This window comes from Neopsephotus bourkii, unplaced genomic scaffold (assembly GCF_033783945.1).
Source record: "Neopsephotus bourkii isolate Nb327-2 ecotype Australia unplaced genomic scaffold, CSIRO-AGI_Nbou_v1 NB_107, whole genome shotgun sequence".
Taxonomy (NCBI): domain Eukaryota; kingdom Metazoa; phylum Chordata; class Aves; order Psittaciformes; family Psittacidae; genus Neopsephotus; species Neopsephotus bourkii.
In genome coordinates this window covers 14,857,650-14,872,400 of record NW_026900624.1, presented here as the reverse complement: position 1 = coordinate 14,872,400, position 14,751 = coordinate 14,857,650, and the positions used below count along the sequence as shown (strand labels likewise).

General features: G+C 57.6%; 1 protein-coding gene across 2 annotated transcripts; it reads right to left on the bottom strand.

Moving 5' to 3' along the window:
* Nucleotides 1–11,346: 11,346 nt before the first annotated feature.
* TNFRSF13C (TNF receptor superfamily member 13C) lies at nucleotides 11,347–14,311 on the bottom strand. 2 transcript variants are annotated; one of them, XM_061356941.1, is made up of 3 exons: nucleotides 13,994–14,311; nucleotides 13,340–13,534; nucleotides 11,347–11,906 (listed from the first exon to the last, which is right to left on the bottom strand). In XM_061356941.1, the coding sequence occupies exons 1-3, from the start codon at nucleotides 14,136–14,138 to the stop codon at nucleotides 11,593–11,595; spliced, it is 654 nt and encodes a 217-aa protein (XP_061212925.1). In that variant the 5' UTR covers nucleotides 14,139–14,311; the 3' UTR covers nucleotides 11,347–11,592. The 2 variants fall into 2 exon arrangements, with proteins under 2 accessions (XP_061212925.1, XP_061212921.1); XM_061356937.1 differs by having other exon boundaries at nucleotides 13,340–13,537; nucleotides 13,994–14,306.
* Between the last annotated feature and the right edge of the window lie 440 nt (nucleotides 14,312–14,751).

Here is a 14,751-nt window from a genome sequence, read left to right as displayed (position 1 = left end):
TCTTTACGCCAGCTTTTGGCTTTCTGCAAGCCTGGCTCCTGCCTCCAGGTGCCCAAGGGCAGCAGCATGCCAGGGCTCCCCTGGGACAGGCGCTGATGGACATTGCAGTGTCCTCCTGCAGCAAAGATGCTTTCCCTCCAGAGCAAGAGAGCCGGGCTGCTGGCACCCATCCCACTCCCCGGGTACCTGGTGGGGATCCTGGGCAGGCTACCGGCCCTCTGCTCTCCATCTGGCTCACAGCAGGGGATGCATTCCCATCTGCATGGCCTGCCTGGAGCTGCAGCCTCTCTCCGGAATGTCTCCCAGTGAGCCCGAGCCGGTCCCCCTCCCCTCGCCTCTTCCCTGGGGGCCGCATGCCGCGTGGTTCCGTGCGACTGCAGTGGGAGGACAGATATGAGGAGACAGGAGGAAAACAAACTCCCTTAAATGTGATGGAGGGACTGCCTGGTTCTGTCAGCCATCCCCCCCCTGCTCCCGGCTTGTCTTCTGCCGTTTTCCTCTCTTGCTGGGTATAAGATGTCACAAGGATTAGTCCCATACCTCCCCTGGGTGCTGTGGCTCACGCCCTGCTCATCTCTTGAGGTCACATTGGAGGCTAGCTCTGTCCCCTTGAACATGGTTCCAAAGGAGACCACAGCAGAAACTGCACCTTTGAAATGCTGGGCATGGGCAAACATGGAGTTCTGCTCTCACCCCTCAAGAACAAATCCTGGAACCGTCCTGGCTTGGTGACCAGCCAGCATTGCTGCTGGAAGAGGGATGCACTGCTCGGAGAGCCAGCCAGGCTGCACTGGGGCAGTGGGGCTGTAGCCAGAGCAGGGGGAGATGCTCCAAACCTTCATAGGTGTCCTGCAGCTCCAGAGGTGGTCACCCATTGTGAGTCCATGAAGCATGGTGCTGGCACCACAGTTGCAAGGCACACAGATGTGTGTGGCAGAGTGCACCATGTCCCAGGAAGTTCACCATCGTTTTGGGGTCATTGATGTGAGACGCTGTCATGATGTATTATATCTGCTGCACAGCCTCACTGGCAGCAGAGGGAACTCTCGTGGGGTCTCCTGGTGCACTTCATCCCCTTCTCAAAGTGGCTCAGAGAGACCATACTTGCCCCCAGTGCCCCAGAGCCAACCCTGCCACCCTGTGCGCACAAGTCCTACTGCCCTTTTCCCCTGGGCATCCATTCACTGTCACACTGCCTGTCTCACCTCTGCCACCATCAGGGCGGCCACCTCCCTCCCCACCATCCTGGGAGAAAGCATCCCTTGCAGTCCTGACGTGTGGAACCTCTGCAGCGAGGCTGCCTCACCACTGGGCTTTTAACGTGGAGTTAATTGCAGCTGACACTGCCTGAGCCAGGGAGCTCTCTCCTGGGTCTCTGGGTCCATGGCAGCTCTTGGTCAGGATGGAGTGCGAGAGGAGGGAGAGTCAGTGCTGCCAGCAAGTTGCTCCAAGACAGGCAGCGAGGGAGCAAGGGCTGCAGCGTCTTTATTCCCTCTTGACCCATTTAAAGCAAGCACCGGTGACTAAGGGAGCTGTCAGGAGGATAAAAATACCTCCCACATGTTTCCTAGGAGGCCAGGAACAGAAACAGGGGTGCCACCACCTCTCTGGTGAGCGCTTGGCATCATGCAGTATATTGCAGTCCCGAAGAGGGAGTCCTCCGGGGTCTCTCACAGCAAACATGACCACATGAGGGGGTCCTCTGCTCAGTGCCATGCGTGGTCCCCCAGTGCTATCTCCCTTGTACCCTCCCTTTCTTTTCCTGGGGCTGGAGTGATCAGAAAATCCCCCCAAAAGCTGTGGCTCTCCCTTGCTGCCAACAAAAGGAGAAAAGCACCATGGAAGGACATGTTCCCTGCAAACCTCAGCCATGGGGGTCACTGCGCTGCTGCTGGAATGTCCCTGCTGCTGCACTGCCCGCTCCATTGGGCTCACTTCCCTGGGTGGGCTATGGTGGCCAGAAGGATGGATCCCAGGGTCCCCGCTTGCCTCCCTGGCCTGAACTGTTTCAGGCATCACATCTCCATCTTATGGAAACACACACCCGCATTCCCGTGTTGGTGGCAGGGATCTGGTGCTGCCTTCCCAGTCCCTCCATGCTGGCACACCTGAAAGCTTTTGCACTTGGAGCAGGCTCAGCACACCAATGCTTTGCAAGCAAGATGCTTGCTCCTGGTACCTGGTAGGTGTTCTGTTCTTCTTCAGGTCACACAGCCGGCTGCTGCTTTATTAGACCTTGGAAAGCATCTTCCACAGGAAGCCACAATATTGAATGAACCTGGGGTTATTTTCAGCAAACCCAAAGGTCTTAAACCAAGCAAGAGACTGCAGCAGATACCCTGGCTGCTTGACCGCAGCTCATAGTTCAGGGAGGGGAAAGAACCCGTGCAGGAGGATGCTGTGGCCTTTGGGGTGCTCTGGCCCCTGGGATGATGCGGTTTGCAAAGCAGAGAGCAAAGTCTCTCCTCCCCGCAGCTTTCATGGACAGGTATATCTCCAAAATCTGGGTGAGGGTTAGCAGGAGGCTGAATGTGGAGGCTGAGGTTTATGGGAGCCAGCCAGTTGCCCAGCGTGTGAGCGAGCACCACCAGGAACCCAAATGTTGCCGTCCCTAAAGGACTTGCTTGCTTAATAGATCCACCCAGATGTATAAGCAGAAGGTGCAGCGCAATGCTTTAGTGCTAGCGAGGGTGTAAGTTGGTCTCCCTGGAGCATTACTGGGAAAAGCAGTATATGCTGAAATAGGCAGTCCTGCTTACCAAATCTGTAAATCCAGCTCTGGCTATATTTTCATCTTTCTAATAATAAGTGCAAATATAGTAAGGATGAATCACAGGCTGCATGCTGCAGGGCTCTTTTCCCCTCCTTTCTCTATGAATCTATCATGTAGGGGAGAGGGGCTGTCAGAGAAAAGGAGCTCAGACCCAGGCAAGGTCCTGTCCCAGGCAAGTCTAAACCCATCCCCTTGCACCTCTGCAGGCTCTTGGTCCTGGCCAGGAGCCAGTGGTCCCTCCTGCTCTGATTGCTTCCACCATTCCATCCCACCAGTGTAACACTCCTGCTTAAGGATGTTTCCTTCCTGGGACGCTCCTGGACCACCCCCAAACCACTGGACCTGTCCCATCCCCGTCCGCATCACAGATGCTTTGTACACCCCCACATCTGGATTTGCCTGCTGGGATATTTTTGCTTTGTTGCGAGGACCTTTCTCAAATGTTAATGCTTTCCTTTTGCTGGAGAGCTCCTCGGCTGATCTGCCACAACACATTTCACACGCTTCTCCTAAAATAATGCCCTTTGCTTTTCCCAGCGTTCAAGCTGATGCAGAGCCCGGCGTGCCAGCGGCATGCAAGGAGAGCGGCTTGTCGGCTCTGCCTGGCTCCTGGGGCAGCAGAGCGAGGGGTTAAGCGCTGCCCAAGTGAGCATTCGCTGGCTGGTGGCTCCCGGGCCGAGGACTGCAGAGGTGGGAGGGCTGGGAGATGGTGGGGGACAGTGAGGGGTCTGCATGGACCCACTCTGGGCTTAGTGCATGCTGTCAGTGGGAGAGGAAGATGGATCAGAGCACCCCTTGAAGCAGGGCAGGATTCAACACCTCCCCCACCTCAGCACACATAAGCCTGAGATCAAAGTACATCACAATATAGGCGCCAGAATTTTAGCTGCGGGTGGCTCTGGATTTGGGCTGAAAGCAAGGGATGAGCTAAAGATAAGCTGCTCTTAACACCTCCCAGGCCAGCCCAGGGGTTCCCTGCCTCCCACTGATTCCTCTCTACTGTAGCCCACCCATAGTGGGCTCCATGCACCCCTTGCACAGCCTTTACCCACCTCCCGCATCGCCACTGCTACTGTCTGCGCCAGGAGCAGGGACACAGGATGTGCCCCAGAGGGTCCCTGTGGTGGGGGAGCAGGAAGGCCCAGACATGGGGAGAAGTTCCCACAGAAAGTAACCCCAGGGGCAAGGGGGGCTCTCCTGAGCATGGGGTCAGTGCCCGGTTGGTTGTGGCAGACACCCACTGTCATGGGGAGGCGGTGTTGAGGGGTCCCTTTCACTTCTGCCCCATGGCCATTCAGCATGAGGGCTGGGATGGGGCTCAGGTGGGCAGGGGAGTGCTGGGGACAGGTCAGCAGGGCTCTGAGGGACTGGCCTGGCACACACCCCACTGTTCTCCCCATACCTGCAAAGGGCTCTCCACAGCCCCCTGGCACAATGTGTCCATGCATGTGAGCATCCCCCCAATCCCTGCATCCCCTGCATCCTTCCAGCCCCTTCCATCTCCTGCACTCCTTCTTCCACTGCATTTCCATGTGTGCCCTGCATTCCCCATCTCCTACAGTGTCCCTCACATTCCCCTGCATCCCTTTACATCCCCCTCCGCTGCCTGTATCCCCTGAATCCCCTGCATCCCATCACAGTGTCTATAACCTCCCACGTCCCCTGCATCCCTGAATCCCCATTTTCCCCTCCTCCAGACCCGTATGTGGGTTATGGGGAGGTTATATTTACCTCCCAACCACTCTAAACTGTAAATGAGGACATTCAGGGTTTACCCTCCTCCATCAGGACTCCCCCAAAATATCCCTGTTGGGAAATGCCGAGGGGGGATCCAGATTTGGCCACTGTCCCTCTGCGGCTGATACTGCAGTAAGCAGCCAGTCATGACTTTGTGTCTGTGGTTAGAGCTGATTAAATACATCTTAAATGACTCACTGGGGAATTTTCATCATTTTTCTTTTAATAACTCCCGGGTCACTACAGGGCACAAAGTTTGCTTCCCTGAGTCTGGTTCCCCATTTCCTTGTGGAGATAGATAAATAACTGAGGAACTGAATAGAAAACCAGAAACGCAGGGAGACCGTTATCAGGAATGTGCTGGGAAACGTGTCACCCCAGCTGCCTTTATGGATTTCATTTTGATACCCTTGGTAAGGGGCTGGGGGGCAGAGACACAAGGGAATTTGGCAGGAAGGGATTGAAGCGGGCAGGCCTGGGGGCTGGGGCTGGGATCTGTGGGAGGATATGGAAGGGAGGATGGTAGGTCTCTCATTCCCCCTCATCCCAATCCACTGCTCCATCTGTTTCTGCCCCTTTGCAGTGGGGTTGCTCAGAGTCACGACAGTGCTCCCTCTCCTTCCAAATGGGAAGTGCTTTCAGTATCTCCCACTGCAAATAAGCCAGGATCATCCTCAGGGAAGGGTGATGGTGGCCACAAGGGGTTAGTAAAGGTGCCCAGCCGCAGCCATCCCTCCTGTGCCCATCCTTCGCCATTGATCTGGCATCTACTTTAAGATTACCCTAACTTCACAAAGGAATTAATAGCCTTACCAAAACCATTATTATCCTCACAGAATAAGAATGGCAACTACTTGCAGTGGAGGAAGAAGATGCTCTTTTGCGCTTCACTCCCACCATGAACCCCTATTTGAATTGCCATCCTGAGCTCAGCCTCAGCCACAACTTTTGGCTGCGGGTGCCTTCAGCCTGGCGTTCCGCTGCTCTGCAAAATGCCGGTGCCTCTCAAATCAGGAGGCAGCATCTGGCAGCAGGACCCAGTCAGACTGCAACCCCTGCAGGGAAGGAAACGAGAAAGACATCTGCACCGCTGAAACCTGTTGGGATGGGGAAGCAAGGGGGATCTCCTGAAAAATCCCACCTGCTCTTCCCTGCCCGCAGCTCTGCTCCCAGCACGCGTCCTGTGGCTGTCACCCAAACCCCTGCACTTGCCCATTGATCCAGGCTCAGAATAGCTCCAGCAGCAGCCAGTGAGCCGGGGCCAGCCGACACCAGAGCTGAGGATGAAGGACACGGGGCCTCGCTCCCGTGGCACCCTGCTGCTGGTGACCCCCCTGCCTCTGTCCCCTCCAGCCCCACAGCCCCATGCTTGGAAAAGGTGGGGAAAAGGGTGAAACAGCATAAAGCAGGTGGAAGAGGGGAAGAGGCTTGTAGCAGGCAGGGCTGTGTTGTGTGCTCTGGAGCCAGTCCCCTCGCCACCCAGCTGATCCCTTCCGGGGGGGGCAAAAGTGCACCCTCACTCGCGGGAGTCTTCCACATCCCATGTCCATGTCCACAGTCCTTCGGGAACAGCACGATGGGGTGGCCGGCCTCCCGGCATGGGGAGAGCCCTGCATGCCTCGGGGGTGTCCCCGGCGGTGGGGGGGCCGGTCGGTCCCTGTCACAGCAGTGCCTTGGAAGGAGCACAGAGGCTCTCCCCGCACAATCTGCCTGTCGCTGCCGATCACTTCAGGTGTCAGACGGGGTTTGTGTCACTCGGCAGGGCTCTACACCCCTCGCTGCCTGGGACTGGCAAAGCAGCGGGTTTAAATGGACCCACTTGCTGGGGGGTGCGGGGAGCTATCGAATGAAGCCCAGGGGATGTGCAGCCTTGCCCTACACCTGCCTTTGGGCCTCCTCTCAGAGCATCCCCTGAGCAAGGTCAGGCTGACACCAAGCACAGGGCTGAGTATCCTTCTCCGTGGGGCTGAGCATCCTCCCTGCCCGGCATGTCTGTGTCTCTCCATCCCTGGGGTGCAGTGGGGACAACGGCCCAGGAACCCTGTGAGCATTCAGGGCAGTGGTTGGGGGCAGGAGGAGGGTTTCCCTCACACCCTCCATATCCCCCGTAGCCCTGGGTGCACCCACAGCTTGGCAGGCAGCTCTGGAGGCAAGCAGCATCACCCAGAGCTTGGGGAAGGCGCTTGGTGAGATTCAGCTGCAGGAGGTGAAGCTGGGAGCATCATGGTCCCTGTCCACACTTTGGCCTCCGAGGTCTGGTTTTGGGGCCAGTTTCCTTGTTTCATGATGCCGGGGGAAGTGTGGGGCTGCCCCTTGGCCAGCCCTTTCTGCCACGGAAGCTGCTGCCTGCTCGCTGCAGCCTCTCAGGTGGGGTTTGGCTGTCCTCCTCTTACCCCCTGGGAAAGGATCACTGAGCACAGCCGGCAAAGAGGCAGCCCAGGGAGAGAGCCCATGAAGGCAGTGAGGAAACCCCCTCCACACCATGCCCCCTTCCATTGCTCCTCCGTCACCCTAAAACTCCTGGGTTAGAGGCAGGGGGAGGCAGAAGGCAGCCAGTGCCACCTCTCAGCATCTCCTCCTGTGCCCATGGACCAAAGTGAGCCTGACACTAAGTGAAGGAAGGGGAGGCTGATCAAAGCTGAGTGGTATGTTTTTTCCTTTCCTTCCTTTTTTTTTTCCCCAATCTTTCCTTAAGTGTGAACACCATCTGGCTCCCCCAGCTCCATCAGCGCTTCCAGTCCCCAGGCAGCTTCGCTCTCCCTAATTACTGTCATTAGGCAGCGGGTAGCAATTAGGGAGGGATGCTGATGAGCAGCATCAGGAAGGCAGTGGTCCCCCAGCAGCCTCATGCAGGGGGCCGGGTGGCCTCTCCTCCCCAGCCCAGGGCCTTTTCCATCTGGGAGCTTGGTGGGGACCACGGGGGTTTCTGTTTTGGTAGAGGCTGATTGGGAGGGATGGGCAAGGGAAGTGCCAGCTGGGGGTCCCACGGAGTCCTGGGGGAGGCCTGACAGCACTGGCGATGGGCTGCTCTACCTCGGCAGAGCTGCTCACCAGCTGCTGCTGGTGGAAGGAGCAGCAGCTCGCTGCATCCCACTGTGCCTATAGTTGTCTCACCACTCTGTGCCTGCTTTGCCCATAGGTGTCCAGCCACCAAGGACCATTTCTCCCAGGCAGCCCAGAGGCCATGGTGATGGGCTGTGTGACCAGACAGGGTCATACCCAACTGCCACTCTTCTGCCTGGCCAAAGTGGGGCTGGCCGCCAGCCTGCCTGACCTCCTTGGTTCACCGTGCTGCCTTTGTGCATTCACCTTCCCGTGCAGGTCCCCTGGGGTACTGCAGCCACGCAAGCCGGTGTGCAGTGTCAGTGCTGTCTCGTGGCAGGTACCCTGGGTCTGATGGCTGCTCCTCTTCACCCATGGCCTCTCCTCTTCACCCATGGCCTCCCACGGGTGTCCCATGGAGACTGCACCCAGGTGTCCCTCTGCCATGGCTGGCACTGGGAAGTGGGGAAGGCTCCTGTGGCGTGGGGTGAGATCAGTGCCCTGGGGTGGGTGATGGGGTGGTCATGCAGCCCCATCTTCTAGCAGCAAATGGGGTTATTGGAGGCTGCACCCAGAGATGGGTGGTCCTTGTTCAACGCTGGCCATCAGACTATTGCTCCATGCATGGCATAAAATGATGCCCACCATACCTTGCCTGCTCCCAAGGTCCAGCACCCACAGGAAGCCTATGGAGGGGTAAGCTGAGTCTGTGGGGGCTGCTTTGGGCTGGAATAGCTGGGTCTGTGAGTGAACTGTAGAAGACTAAAACTGGTGGGTGAACCAGCAAGAGGAGGAGAAAGGATAAAGTGAAGCAGAAGAACCCAGGCAAGGAGGCTGGTGGAGAAAAGACAAGCACTTTGGATGCTGGCAAGCTGTGGGATTGAGGAGCACTTGGGAGACATGACTGGTGGCTGCAGAAGACTTTGGCCAAGGCTAACCTGGTGCCTCACCTCTCCATACCAACACATTCTGTTGGCCAGTTGGATCCTGCCTGTAAGGCCAGAGATGGAAATCACTGCGCATTCCTAGGGACACCACGGTTTCCACCCTTTACCACCAGCATCATTGGTGGAACTTGCTGGAGCTCAAATACCCCTGTGGTTCCCATCGCAGGGAGGCTGAAATAGCGAGAGAGATGCCTGAGGAGGATTTGCATCGAGGAGGGTTTTAGCCTCGGCTCTTTCCTCCTGCCCAGGGGTTTCCTCAGACTTTCCCCTGGCTCTCCCTGAAACCCCACGCTGCTGTGGCCCAGTGAAGCCTGGTCTCAGCAGCCCTCTGAGGCAGTGGGGCGGGCAGTGGGGAGGGAGGAAGCACAGCTCCTGCCTCGCAGGGGGAAGTGAGAAACTGCTGTGGAAGGTCAAAGACAGGCGACAACCCCCAATAAACACTTGCCCCACTCCTCATCCTTCCAAAGAGCTCCTGGGGCGGCTGTGGTGGGATGGAGGTGGCCAGGCTCGACTGGTCCTCATCATGCAGGGGACATGCCAGTAAGTTAGTGCAGATGGAGCCTCTCCAGCTGTACCCACGGGCCCACAATACTGGAGACCCCCGAAGCCTGGGGAATGGGGACCCCATACAGACCCCTGGGAACACACTGGCAATGGGATCACTTTATTTTTTCATGTTTATAACCACATTTTCATCTCTGCTCCCTCCGCTCTCCATGCATCAGACAGGCAGACGTCCCCCTGCCCTGTACATAAGGATGGGGGCACATGCACACAGGGGGCTGCAAATCCATCCCAGGCCCAGGCAGGCTGGGCAGGAGGGAGCAATGTCCCACCATGACTGGCACTCGGGCTGGCAGGACGTGAGGAAGATGTCCTGCATGCTGCAAAAGAGAGGGGATCCCAGAGGCATTCACTGGTTGAGGAATCCAATGTGGATCAAAATGCCACTTCTGCGAACTGCAGATGCTGGTGGCATCCCGTAGAGGAGATGTCTGGCTGAAGTTCTAGTAGAAATGAGAGCAAAAGCCCTTAATTGAGCAGAAAGAGGGGCTTTTCCAACAGGATTGTGTGGCAGTTGCTTTTCCAAATGGCCACGCTGGTCAAGGTGAGTGGTGCATCTGTAGGGCTGAGCCTTAACAGCCACCGGGTGTGAAGCAGGAGATGCTCCTGACAGTCCTGGTTCACTTTGCTCTCACCACCATCTCCAGTGAAGCCGGCTGCTCTGCCTCCGCAGGCAGTCCTTGCAGTGCTAAAATGTCCCCCGGCCTGGCTTTGGCTCATTTCCCCACTGCACAGGGGCACAAAGGTTGCTCAAAGTCACTTCACAGGGTCCAGTGTGGAACATAGTTACGAGGAGATGCCCAATTTGTGCTGCAGGAATAATCCTCCTGCGGGTAACTGGGAGTGCTGGAGCCTGCACAGGTCCACAGCCAGGAGACAGTCACTGGGCACATGGAAGAGTCCATCCACCGTCCTCAGCCCCAAGACTGAGATAAGGACCCGTCCCACCCAACCCATCCTATCCTGTCCTGGGTTGTGCAGAGTCTCACTCAGATGAAGCCTCGCCTCCACCAGTGTATTTAGGTCTGGGAGAGGAGTCACGGTGATGAATTTGGGCCCTGGCACCTGTGGTTCACCTTTAGGGATGGATCCTGTGAGTCCAGCTCCTGTGCCAGGGGCAGGGGCAAAGAGGGACGGGCACCATTCAGCAGCAGTGCCTGGTCCTGCAGCCCCAGCAGAGCTCAGGCTTGGGCAGGCAGTCACCTTCCCATCATCAGAGGCACATCTCCCCTGCACACTGCTGCTGGGTGACCTTGCCATGAGCTGTGGCCCATTGGTGCTTGGAGGCAGTGCTCTCACACCTTGCTCTGCTCAGTCTCCAAGGCCACCTGGCTGAGGAAGCCACCTCACCAAAGGGCAAGCAAACCTGGGCTGCCACTGAGACAGTGCTTCTTGGAAATAACTTCTAATTGCCCAGTCACCCCCTTCGGGGCCACCAGGGCTTCTCAGCCAACCCACTGGCCTGGGTCTGTTCAGCCAGGGGATCAGCTGCTGTCATTAAGCGAGAACAGCACTCCCATGTTAACAAGTTCCTTTCTGAAGCAGAGCCCTTCCTGCACATGAATCCTCTTGTGGGCAGGTGAACATGACCATCCACAGAGAAATGCCTTGGACCAGCAACTCTGGCCAGCTCTGGCACACAGGCAAAGCTTTGGAGCACATAAATAGCTATCCTGCCTACATTCGCATCACTCCCTGCCTGGTTTTGCATGGCATGGAAACATCCATCCCAAGTGATAGGTGGTATTTCTACAGCCACAGTGAGCTGAAGTGATGGTTGCCTGGAGCCGTAGTGACAAGCTCATGGAGCCACTCTAGACCAGCAGCCTGCCTGCCCGTGGTACCCCCTGAACTCAGTGACTGTAGGTCAGAGCAGACAGATGTTTTTTACCCTCTTTCCTCCCTTGCTCCCTGCTTGGAAGGGTGCACGTTTCCCATCCCCAACTGAAAAGGGGTTTCCCATGAGCGTCAGTGGACGCCTGCCACTGCATGAGAGTGCCCAGAGGGACAAGAGATCTGGATATTACAGCTTGCAGAAGACAGGGGAAACAGGACTGTGAATGGATGCTGGATGGGCTTTGCTCCATATGGTCCCAAGCTTCCTCCTACTGAGATCAGTAGCAAAAATTGAGCTAATAACAGCAGTGTGGGATTTGGTCCCTCCATCTTCCTTTCCCCACTCTCTTTCTGCTATCCCAGCCCCATGTCCACAGGAATCACCCATCCAGCAGCGAATTTGTCCTGCCACAACAGAAGCCTCACAAATGGCACACTAGCCCCTGCCATGCTCTGTCCTCACCAGACGCATCTCACTCTGCCTGCTCCCAATGGTACAGTCGTGGCAGCGTTTGGCATAACTTGGCATGATCCATTTTGGCTTCCTCCAGCACTTACAGGTATAACCTGGGACTTGGCACAAACAGGAAAATGGAGAAAGGAAGTCATCTCATCTTGATCGAGGCTAAACGTGGTCTGCAGATACGGATGCAAGGCTTTGCCCCATTCTCCCTGCCTTCAGGCTCTCTCCTCTCAGGCACAGTTCTGGGTGGTTTTGGTGGTGACCAGGGCTGTGGCCCCCAGCTCCGTGGCAGGCAGTGGGAAGCCGTGGTTGCATTCCTCGTGCCGGGGGTACACAGTGGACAGCAGGATGATGTCACCATCGGCATCACCCTGGCAGCATGGCCCCCGCTTTGCCCCGGCTTTCCCAGATGGGTTCAGCATCTTCAGGCCTCCATTGAGATGCTGACATGGGGCCAGGGCCAGGTCCAGGGTGGCATCTTCCTCTGTCACAGCAGGATCCTGACAGCCTGGGATGGGCAGGGGGCTGGTGGCTTCCATGTTTGCTGGGAGGGAGCAAGAAAAGGGAGTTACAGGGCTTACAAAGTGGGATGAGGAAGGTCCCAGGGAGAGGGTCCCATCCCTGGGGACAAGTGGTGGGGAAGATGGTACTGAAGGAGGAAGAATGCACAAGGTCCCTACTGCACCTCTCCTGCTGCAGAGATGCTCCTGCTTACAACCGGCATTATAAGGAGGTGCTTCCCCCCCCCCAGAAAACAACAGGGGAAGGCAGAAACTTGCACTTGGAGCCCTGTCACTAAGCCCTGCCTGTGCTCGCCCTCCCCAGCCACCTCCCACTTAAAAATAGACTTGTTTACACCCTTCAAACTGAGGCGCGTGCTGCCGGCCCCGAGCTCCTGCGGCTTTCCATGCACCCAGTGCTGTAGGGGTGGGCTGGCTGGGTACGGGACAGGGGACACAGGGACCAGGGCACGCGTCAGGGCACAGCCGAGGGATGCTTCTGATGCGCTCCTCTCCTGCTGCTGGATTTCTCCCTCCTCTTTCTTTATCGGTGTTTTCGCTAGGTGCGCGCATCACAAGCGGTCACACACTTGGTTTAGCGGAAAAGCCCTGAGTAATACCCCCAAAAGGCTGAGTCACCCAGTCAGCTCCATGGGTGGCATGTGGGCAACGAGGAACCATTCTCCCTGCCCAGGGACAGGGAGCAGTGATGCCAGGCAAGACCATTGCTGAAAAGGGTGGCCAGGATTGAGCCCCTCTGGTGCAGGGGTTCTGAGGGGAAGAAACAGCCACGCAGCCCCTGGCTGATGTCCCATCACGGGGCACTGTGGCCTCCCCCCCCCCGAAAATACACCACCAGAAAAGTGTAGGGTATTGAAATACTCTCACCCCCAGCCCTATTTTGATGCCGCTGGGGACAGCCTTATGTGGTGTTTCAGTGTCCTGCCAACGGGACTGGCCCTGACCCTGTTGGGGTCTCTTGGGCGTGTGTGGGAGGGCACTGGGCATCCCAAGCAAGAATGGCGAGCTGGGCAATCAACACAGGACCCCCAGTCACAGCGCTATGGGGAAAGGCTCCCTGTGGAGATGCTCACCACTGTCCCCACAGCCTGCGATCCATCCATGGCCATCTCCCAGCTGCTGGGAGAGAGGCTTCTCACCAGTGCTCTATATGGGCACCCCATGAAGAGATGATGATGCCAGAAGGTGCTTTATGCACCCGGCAAAAGGAGAGATGTTTCAGCAGGGTTGCACTGGCAGCCAAGTGCAGGTATGTGTTTCAGGGGATGATGTGGATTACCATCGCTCAGGGGGCAGCTCAGCCGCCCTGCAATGCTCCAGGGTGTCCGTGGAGCCTGTGTCAAGGTGGAGAAGCCAGCCTCAACAGGGATGTGCTTTAGGGGAGCCAGTGACAAGTAACTCCATCTGCCCTGGGGTCCTCAGGGTGATGTGATAGAGAGAGTAAGAGGTCCCCTACCTTGGGCCTCCTTGTCCGCCGCCTTCATCTTTCTCCTCCACTTCCCCAGCTTGCAGACCAGGAAGCCCAAGAGGGTGGCCAGGACCAGGACGAACACCACTGCTGCCGGGACCCCAAAGATGAGGAGGGTGCTGGGCAGGTCCGTTGAGGGGTGGGTGGGCTCCAGGGCCGAGGCGGGCACTGCACTGGCAGGCTCTGCTGTGGGGAGAGATGCCAGCAGTGTCAGGGAGGGGAGAGCTGGGGTGAGGGCAGGAGGGCAGCAGCAGCATTACCCACCCATCTGCAGTGGCTGTGAAGGAGAGGGGCTCTTCAGCACTCATCACCCTCAATGAACTGTCCCCCCCGCTGACGGGACCCTCATCCCACAGGCTGGCTGGTGGGAGACGAGGACATCCTCCTCTTCCCATGGTCAACCCCTGGCAGGCCGTGACCCCTGCACTGGGCTGGGTCACTCTTCTCCCTGCACTGCATTCCCCGCACTGGAACGGGCTGCCCTCTTCCTCTCTCCTCCTCCTTCCCCTCCAGGTGAAGGCAGCGCTCCATCCCTCGTCATCTGCAGGACAAGGTTCCCCCCACCTGCCCACCCCAGGGTGCCCCCAGCCCTCACCAGTGTGTCCTGGGGAGCCCAGTCCCCATCCACCCTTGCCCCCTTACTTGTGTTTTCCTTGAAGAGGTCGGAGCACTTGACGCAGGACTTGGTCAGGGGGTCGAAGCACTGGGAGGAGAGGCAGGAGGAGGCAGAGACGGCTTTTCCTGAGGAGGACATGGCGGAGTGGGAGCGAGAGCCCGGCTCCCCCATGGCGTGTTGGCCCAGGGGCCGCCCGAGTGTGAAATCGCAGCGCCCCGGGGCCCGTGGCAGAGGGAGATACAGTCTGTCAAGCCTTGCTGATCCCCTTGGGGCTCGTGATCACTGCACTTGCCATGGGGCGGATCTTCACTGGGGAGGAGGAGGGTGAGGGCTCAAGCCCTATCCCTGCCTGTGCAACTGCTCCTCTCCTCCACACTATGCCTCCAAACTCCCCACAGCCTCATGCATTCCCAACTGTGCAGCACCCCAGCCCAGTGGTGTCACCTCCCCAGCCCAGCCATGTTATCTCCATCCAGGGCATGTCCCCCAGCGTGACCCAAGCCTCCCTGGCATGCCCCGTGCTACAGGAGGCTTTCCTATGCCTGTACTTCTGCAAGACCTCATCGCAGGGATCCAGCTTGGATGAGAAATGCAGAAAAGGACTCCAGGAGAAGAGTGCAGGGGCACTGAGGTTTCCCCTTTAAAAGCTCCCACTGCCCCCAGGACACAGCCTATTAGTGATTGCTGCACACACAGGCTAACTGGTGTGTGTTCTCCATCCTATTAATGATGATGCTGTCCATCACTTTGCACTTTCCATTGTCTCCATCCCAGGCAAGGATCC

Excerpts from the sequence above, each read along its gene's own strand:
- TNFRSF13C (XM_061356937.1), bottom strand. The coding sequence starts at position 14,138 with ATGGGGGAGCCGGGCTCTCGCTCCCACTCCGCCATGTCCTCCTCAGGA. Across the intron at positions 13,538-13,993 it reads CCTCTTCAAGGAAAACACAA|CAGAGCCTGCCAGTGCAGTG; the intron begins GTAAGGGGGCAA and ends CTCTCCCCACAG. Across the intron at positions 11,907-13,339 it reads GGCGGACAAGGAGGCCCAAG|CAAACATGGAAGCCACCAGC; the intron begins GTAGGGGACCTC and ends GCTCCCTCCCAG.